The sequence below is a fragment of the Musa acuminata genome, chromosome BXJ1-3, assembly GCF_036884655.1.
Source record: "Musa acuminata AAA Group cultivar baxijiao chromosome BXJ1-3, Cavendish_Baxijiao_AAA, whole genome shotgun sequence".
NCBI lineage: Eukaryota > Viridiplantae > Streptophyta > Magnoliopsida > Zingiberales > Musaceae > Musa > Musa acuminata.
The window spans coordinates 35,375,020-35,383,999 of record NC_088329.1 but is presented as its reverse complement, the minus strand read 5'-3'; the positions used below and the strand labels follow the sequence as shown (position 1 = coordinate 35,383,999).

Genomic DNA, 8,980 nt, shown 5'->3' with positions numbered 1-8,980 from the left:
CAGCTTTTAATGGTATAATTAAGATAATGATGCAATTTTGCTGTATTTTTTCTTTAAATTGTTCTCACACTGTGGCCCCACCGCCCTTTTAGCTTGGCATTCATCGGAACTAATGGCACCCCACTGCAAGAAAGGAGCTGACGGTGCTATATAGCAAGACAAATGGGGAAGAAAACTTATCGATGAAATGAATGGTTGTGGGACTGATCCACATGGTAGTTGCCAAGTATTAATCATGGTGGGCAAGTCTTACATGACACTGCCACATCCATATAGTGAATGTGCTGCTGTAATGAAAGTAATTTACTTAAACTTCTGACGCTAATGATTGGCTGCTCAAGCCATCACCTCAATAATGAGCGTTCTAAATTATTGGTTTATATTATATTCACCTGTCGAGGTTCAAAAAGCAAGACTGTGATGGGTGAGGACAACAGCAGCTACGCCTGTTTAAGATAAGCACTAACGTATGGTACTGGCTGGCTGCCGATATCTAATCCTGCATGTTTTCGTGATGACATGCTACCTCTAATCATCCACTTATAATATGCTTTTACTCAACTATTTCCTCACCTACTTATCAAATAAAATGGTATAATAACAACTTGCTTGTTTGATTTCCATTAGACGGAGGAGTTTTTTCCCCCCATATATGAGTTCATACAAGAAATTTCATTTCAGATTCACATAAAAGTAATTTTATTGTAATAATTTAACATTGATAGTAAAATCTCTGATACTTAGATTATTACAACTTGTATTGCTGCTGTGGTATAATAATGTAATTTTACATTGTTCGATAAGATAAGAGCATGTGACTATGTGAGGACAACACCGGATTCTGTTTAGTGGTACGGAGAAGCATGGCATCCAATCATGCAATCGACTGGACCGATTTAAGGCACAACCTCGCCTACGACTCGGCGACCGAGTTTGTTCGCGACACAGCGTCTTTGTTTTCGCAGCGCAAATCAAGGACGTAATGTACCCCTCCATGTGGCATCCACTCAATCGGTCATGACGGGTGGTCCCCAGAGTCTGCGGAAGCCGTGGAATAATGTATGATTTATGTAAGGATGCAGATGAAAGATTCAATCGGTCTGTCTTCCATGCGGTTGCTGGCTTTTACCACGTGGCCGGTGGGTGAGCCGGAAAGGTCTGAACGGGCAGGAAAAGCATTGGTCTTTGTGTATATTTAAATGACTGGTTCGCGCACCGTAATGCTTTCTGGTGGGCCCACGAGGCGGTCGGTCGGGATCAGATCCAGGACGAGCTCAAAACGATCTACGCCGTTGGCGTGGGCCCGGAAGGCGGCTTACCGTCCTCCGCAGTGAGCGGAATGACGACCCACCCAACCTCGCACCGGCTATAAAACCCGGCCCACTGGTTCTCCTCCATTCTGCATCCACGTCAAACGGTCCAAGAAGACTCCTCGGTAGTAAGTGGAACCGGCACGGATGGCTGACTCCACGGTGAGCGTGGCGGTGAACGGCCCCAGGAAGACACGCATGCACCGCCTCATCGAGGAGGAAGGCATCGTGCTGATGCCGGGGATCTACGACGCGCTATCTGCGGCCGTCCTCCAGAGCCTGGGCTTCCGCGCCGGCTTCGTCTCCGGCTACGCCGTCTCCGCCTCCCGCCTCGGCATGCCCGACATCGGCCTCCTCACGTATCTCCCTCTGCCGTCTAACTTTCTTTACCAGGGTGCCATTCATTTTCTTTCATTTCATACTAATTTTGTTCCCTCTCTCTCTTCATGGTAAAATAATCAAAGGCCGCCGGAGATGGCGGACGCAGCTCGAGCTATTTGCGCTGCAGCTCCTAACGTTGCCTTCATCGTTGATGCCGGTAATATTTTCTTCTTAATTTGGTCCTCGATAACAAAAGGTCGGGTTTTAATGTATTAGATTTCTTGCGCATCTCCAAAATTAAGAAAAAAGATAACTGAAGATCGAATGCAATTGGATAAACTAAGGGGAGTAAAAGTATGTGGGCAGAGTAAATGATTTGGTAGCCCCGACAAATTTTATTTATATGCAATATATCTCAACTAAATTAAATTGATATTACAGACACCGGAGGTGGCAATGCTCTCAATGTCCAAAGGACTGTTCGAGATATAATTGGTACCGGTGCCGCTGGCTTGTTTCTTGAGGTACCACTACGCCCCCGCCCTGACATACATAAAATGATCATTGCCATCCCCATGCTCTGACTCGTTCCAAGTTCCAAATCTAATTGTTCTCTACTTTCATCTTGATTCCAGGATCAAGTTTGGCCGAAGAAGTGCGGTAAGAGAACATCGATCTTTTAACTCTCAGATCCTTCTGGTTTCTTTCTGCTACTATGTATACTCGAGTTGTTTTCTATGGAATCCATCCATCTCACTGGTATTTTTCTTCTCTGTTTCTCTGGCAACCAGGACATATGCAGGGTAAACAGGTACGACTGAGCTGGGAAACATACATCAACTCTTCTTACATTATCCCACCGTATATAATATGCATTAAACTGCGCTTATGTTAGGTGATCCCTGCTCATGAGCATGCCGCAAAGATAGCAGCCGCAAGAGAAGCCATTGGGGACTCTGACTTCTTTCTCATCGCTCGAACTGATGCTCGTGCAACCGCCGGTGGCCTATCTGACGCCATTGCTCGGGCTAACCTCTACATGGAGGTATCCATCGATTACTCTGTTCATGCAAATATCGATCGATCGAAGCTCCAATTCCGTCGGATTGGCTTCTCTGACGAGCATACTCTCTGCTTGACCTTGTGCAGGCAGGAGCAGATGCGTGCTTCGTGGAGGCACCGCGGAGCGACGACGAGATGAGGGAGGTCTGCAAGCGCACCAATGGTTTCAGGGCTGCCAACATGCTGGAGGGTGGGTACACCCCCCTGCACACGCCACAGGAGCTCAAGGAACTGGGATTCCACCTCATAGTGCACTCCACCACCGCCGTCTACGCGTCGGCTCGCGCGTTGATCGACGTCCTCAAAGTGATGAAGGAGGAAGGCACCAGCCGAGACCAACTCCACAAGCTGACCACCTTCGAGGAGTTCAACAGTTTGATCGGACTGAAGAAACTAAACGAGATCGGAGCCCGATATGACAAGTTCCAAGTTCCCTCCAACTGAGGCAAAGCAAAGCGTAATAATGGGGGCGAGGGCATGAGTGCGAAGCTTGGGTAAAGTATTGCGTGCGTAGTGTCGTTAAGAGTGTGTTTGTCTTAAGCTACTACTGAACCGCTGCTGTGCGGAAAATTTCCTCTCTTAGGTCTCATTTCCTACGTTGTCTTTGGGGTGTCGTAATGGTTGCGAGTGGGGTGGCTGTAGTGCCACGATTCTTTCTTTTCTCTTCTGTCGAGAAAAATGAATAAGCATCGATAAGAAAGGGATCTATCTAATCCTTTGGTAACCTAAAAAATTGGTCGACATTGTTTTGCTACCCTTTGATGAGCGAAATCCTGTTTGCAGGCTGTCTCAGCTTTGCCATATCTACGAGTTTAATGAGCAAGAAGATATTGTACCACTTTTAAGCTCACCTGTTTGAAGAATTCAGTTTTATGATAGATTTAATATGCAATTCTTTCGTGTTAGATTTTTTTCGACTGAATATTTACTATGAATTTTTACTGTCAATTTAGTATAGAAAACTAGACACTTCTTCAGAAAGATTATATTCATCTTTCAACCTCATGAGTTTTAAACATCACAACTTCAACTTATATTGATTGATCTCTCTTTTTATAAGATCATAGATGACGTTTAAAGATTTTTCCCTGACCTAATTTAATAGGACTCTTAATTAAATTAGTACTCTCAAAATATCTATCAACTAAGCAAAACCACAGGTCAATATTCATCATCATCTATTTGTTGAATCTCGAATTTTGACGATGAAACCAATTGATAATGTTATGATCTAATCTATGTTTTGAGTAACGTAGGACTAGCTTTGATCAGGAGAAACAAATTGATTGAAGTAGGAGGAATCAGATGTTGGACTGAAATTGAACAAGTCAGGAGATTGGACGTCGGGTAGGATTGGTTAACGTGCCGGCAGAAGGACTTTGTGTCATGGGTTCGAGCATCGGGCCGAAGGATTGAACATTGTGCCAAGGAGATCAGAAGTTACAAGAGTCAACATGCTGATTGGGCAATATGTCGAAAGATTGGGTGAAGCGTCGGAAGAACCAATGACATACCGGATAATATTTGATTCGTGCTTTGTAATAATTTGTCTAGATCGAGTTAGTTTAGGTCTAATTGAGTCGACATTAAGGTGAAACAATGTCAAATCAATTAGAGACCAATTGGGCCTTCATTTGGACTGATTTGGGCTCATTGGGAGGCCCATTCAGTGACCCAAAAGTTAGGTCAAGCGGTGGCACCATCAGGTAGTGGAATGGCTTGTGAGTTGAAAAATAAAAAAAGCATAGTCTTCGAGACTGTCAGGCAGTAGTATCACTCATACACAGTCTTCCAGACTGTGTTAGGTAGTGGTACCGCTTAGTGTCAGTGTGTCAAGTGGTGATACCGCCCAGTGTCAAACTAGTAAACGATGGTACCACCAGTACCCCGAAAACCTGAGGATTTAAATTTTAGCTCCAAGTTTTGAAGTCATTTGGGATCTATAAATACTCCACAAATTTTTGCTTGGAATATATACGAAAAAAGAGCAAAAACTTTGTGATTCCAAGGTTCTAAAACTCTTTTAAGTATAGAGTCCCTCCTCCAAGAGTTTAGTGATAGTTCTAAGGGAGGTGTGTGAGAAAACACTTATAAGAGATGGGCGTAAAGGTTCTCTCCTGAACCTGTGAAAAGGAGAAAGAGTATAAGGGTAGTTGATCTTCACCTAATAGAAAGAAGATCAATAGTAGAAGCTGATAGCCTTAAGTGAAGAGGAATCAGGAGTGGATATAGGTCATGACGACTGAACCACTATAAATCTGATAAGACCCTAAAGTCTTATCGTAAAAAAGAAAAGAGAAAGGGATGATCACTTCGAGGGGATCAGCCTCCTTGATCGCTTCGAGGGGATCGGCCCTCCTTGATTGCTTCGAGGGGATCAACCTCCTAGGGTTTGTCAAAAGATAGAATAATATTTTTCATAGATAACTGAAAAGAAACAGTTACATCCATATTTATAGAGTTCCACCCAGAGTCCATCAGGACTTGAACTCTAATAATTAATAAATATTAAATAAATCTCTACTTAACTCTAACTGAACTAAACCGACTCAATAAACAATTGGACTAAACAGACTCAATAAACATTATTCAAAAGCTCAGAAAAAGGGTCCTAACAAAATCGATTTACATTTCTATTTTGCTATTTATCTTTATTACAAACTGCTTTACTTCCTCATTACTTTAGCTGCACACTCTTATGAATGTTTTCAAAGTTAAACAATCCTTGATATGACTTTTGTTAGGATCGAGTCGATACTAAGAGGGAGGGGTGAATTAGTGCAATGGATAAATCACGTTGGTTCTAAAATCTTTGTACAATGAAAAACCGTTTCGACAAAGCCCATATAGGAAATACTTAACTTTGAAAGTGTATTCATAAGTATAGTGGAAGTAAAGCAAGTAAAGTAGTTTGCAGTGAAGGTAAATAGCAAGAATAACAATGCAAATCAAGTTTTATAGTGGTTCGGTCATCGTGACCTACATCCACTCTCGATTCCTCTTCCGTCAAGGCTACCGGCATCCACTAACAATCTTTCTTCAATGGGTAAAGATCAAGTACCCTCTTATAACTCTATTCTCCTTTTGATAGGCTCATGAGAGAACCTTTGTACCTCTCTTTTAGACATAGACCTCTCTTCTCCCTTTAGAAGAACTTTCTAAATACTAGGAAGAAGGGACTCTACTCCTTAAGAGAGATTATAATTTTTACTCAAGGATTCTTTCCCTATTTTTAACTCACTTTCTTGCTTTACTAAGCAAAAAAGAGTGGGGTATTTATAGGCCTCAAATGGATTTAAATTTGGAGCTCAAAATTTAAATCATCAAGATTTTGGGATACGAGCGATACCACCGCCTGCAACTTGACACTGGGTGGTACCACCACCCAATCTGGGGGTACCATCACTTGATAGCCTCAAAAATCAAGTTTTTCGAGTTTTCCAACTCACAAGCGGTTCCACCACTTGACCCAACTTTTGGGTCACTGAATGGACCTCCTAATGAGCCCAAATCAATCTCATTTAAGGCCCAATTGGCCCCTAATTGAGTTAGCATGATTACACCAAAAGCTAACTCAATTAGCCCCCTAAACTACTTCGATCTTAAACAAATGATTACAAAGCATGAATCCTTTGTCCGGCATGTCATTGGTTCATCCGACGCTCGTCCGATCCTTCGACGCATCGTCCTCTCCTTTGGCGTATTACCCAATCGACATGTTGACTCCCGTAACTTCCGATCTCCTCGGCGTAATGTTCGATCCTTCGGCCTGATGCCCGAATTCATGGCACGAGCCTTCTGCCGACACGTCGACCGATCCTCCGGCCCGACGTTCAATCTTCCGACATGTTCACTCCAGCCCAATGTCTGATTCCTCCCGCTTTAATCAATTTACCTCTCCTTGATTAAAGCTAGTCCTGTATTACTCAAAATGTAGATTAGATGATTAATACATCAATGTTAGAATCAAGAGGGAGGGGGGGGTGTGAATTAGTGCAGCGGACAAATCGTTGATTTCAGAAAATGTTCGTTTCGATTAAATCCGTTTCAGAAAGATATTAGACTTTGAAAGAGCTCGTAAAAGTGTAAAGAGAAAATTAAGGAAGTTTGTAGTAATATAAATTGCTCAAATAAAATGCAAATCAGAATTTAGAGTGGTTCGTGCCCTGCATCCGCTTACGATTCCTCCTCCGTCAAGGTCACTGGTGTTCACTGATGACCTTCCTTCAATAGGCGAAGACCAACCACCTTTTATAGCTCTTTCTCCTTTTACCAAGTTTAGGAGATAACCTTTAAAAGTCTCACTCACCTTTCTTGAATGGTTACAAAGATAAGAGAGGGAGGAGGAGGACCATTCTCAGTTTTACTTTTACACTTTTGATTATACTTTATTACTCTTTCATGCAGAAAAGGGTGGGATATTTATAGGCCCCAATGGCTTCTAAATTAGAGCAAAAAAGTGTCATTTCCTCGGATTTCGAGGTACTAGCGGTACCACTGCCATTATTAGGCGGTACTATTGCTTGCAGATTGACACTAGGCGGTATGATCGCCTGACAGAGCTCGGAGACTGAGCTTTGGCAATACCACCATTTGACAAGGGTGGTATCATCACTTGATAGCATTAACTATTAGCAGTACCACCGTCCAGTCTAGGTGGTACCACCACCCAAAACACCTGGGAGACCGAGTTTCAAGCGGTGCCACCACTGGCCATGATTTCAGGTGCTAAATAAGCTATTCAATCCGGCCCAATTCAGCCTTGTTAAGGGTCCAGTTGGCCCCCTAGCTGAGTTAGTGGGATCCCCTCTCAATCCTAACTCAATTAAAGTTCTAACTATGATTAAAGTAAGAAATTAGTTCGGTATATCGATTTTTCTCTCGACGATCCTTTGGCGAACTTCTCGGCGAGTCTTCGACAAACTCTTAGCGATCTTCCGACGAACTCTTGGTGATCTTCCGACAAACTCTCGACAATCTTCCGACAAACTCTCGGTGATTCTTCCGACTAACTCTCGACGATTCTTCTGACGAACTCTCGGCGATTCTTCCGACGAACTCTCGGCGATCTTCCGACGTGCTTTCGGTGACTCCCGATACATCATTTGAATCTTTAACTTCGGCCCATCATTTGCTTTACGTCTTACTACTATCGTAGTTAATCCTGCACACTTATCTCAACACATTGATTAGGTCAAACAATTTACTAATTGATTTCATCATCAAAATATGAGATTCAACAATCAATTGATTTTATCATTAAAATCCGAGATTCAATAGTTTTATCATACTAAGATTTTTGACTTGACATAATTTTTACGTACTGTCACGGACTTAGCTGGTTTTGCCTAAGTCCTGCGGCACCCTTGCGTGTCAGTCCGTAAAGGTCAGCCTCCCCGAACTCTCCCATGGTCCCTTAGGACCCACAAAAGAGAAAATGGGTTAGAGAAAACGCCTCATTCGGAATCCACAAGCAAACATTTCCAAAAACACTTTATAGATAATGTAAATTACAAACAGACTTTACAAGCTTTGAACAGTTGCACAACAAAGGGTCAAAATGGTCCATTACAGATCGAAAATCTCTCATAAGTGTCCATATTATTAGGATCAAGAGCACTAAGAGGGGAGATGAATTAGTGTAGTGGATAAAAACGTCAACTTCGTTTAATCTCTCGTACATTGAAAACCAATTCCGACGTAAAAGTCGTTTCATAAAGATAATAACTGTGAAAGAGTATTTGTAAAGATAGAAGGCAGTAAGTACTTAAAGAGGTTTGCAGTAAGGAAATAGCAAGAATAAAATGCAAACTGAGATTTAGAGTGGTTCGGTCAATCTTGACCTACATCCACTTTCGGCTTCCTCCTCCGATGAGGTCACCGGCGTCCACTAGAAGCATTCATTCAATAAGCGAAGGTCAATCATCTTTTTACACCCCTCTTCTCTTTTTCCCGGGTTTAGGAGACAACCCTTACAAGCACTCACTCCTCTCAAACTATTCTAACACTTAGACTCAAATAGGAGGATTCTAAAGAGATTATAGCAATGTTTTCTCACTTTTGAATACTTTGTGCTTGTATACTTTAACCAAGGATGAGAGGGGTATTTATAGGCTTCAAGTTGATTCAAACTTGGAGCCTAAAACTTTTCCATCCCAAGTTCCCTAGGCACGGGTGGTACCACCGCTTGTGTTGGGCGGTACCACCGCTCAGTGTCAGTCTAGTTGACATTGCCCTGGGTGGTACCACCACCTGGCACCCTGCCAGGGGCAGTACAATCACCCAAA

The 8,980-nt window shown here is 42.7% G+C and overlaps 1 protein-coding gene across 1 annotated transcript; it reads left to right on the top strand.

Annotated features, from left to right (window-relative positions):
* Positions 1-1,395: 1,395 nt before the first annotated feature.
* Positions 1,396-3,531, top strand: LOC135625937 (carboxyvinyl-carboxyphosphonate phosphorylmutase, chloroplastic-like). The gene is made up of 7 exons (XM_065131092.1): positions 1,396-1,669; positions 1,775-1,848; positions 2,073-2,155; positions 2,267-2,291; positions 2,423-2,442; positions 2,527-2,676; positions 2,781-3,531. The coding sequence occupies exons 1-7, from the start codon at positions 1,458-1,460 to the stop codon at positions 3,135-3,137; spliced, it is 921 nt and encodes a 306-aa protein (XP_064987164.1). The 5' UTR covers positions 1,396-1,457; the 3' UTR covers positions 3,138-3,531.
* The last annotated feature ends 5,449 nt before the right edge of the window (positions 3,532-8,980 follow it).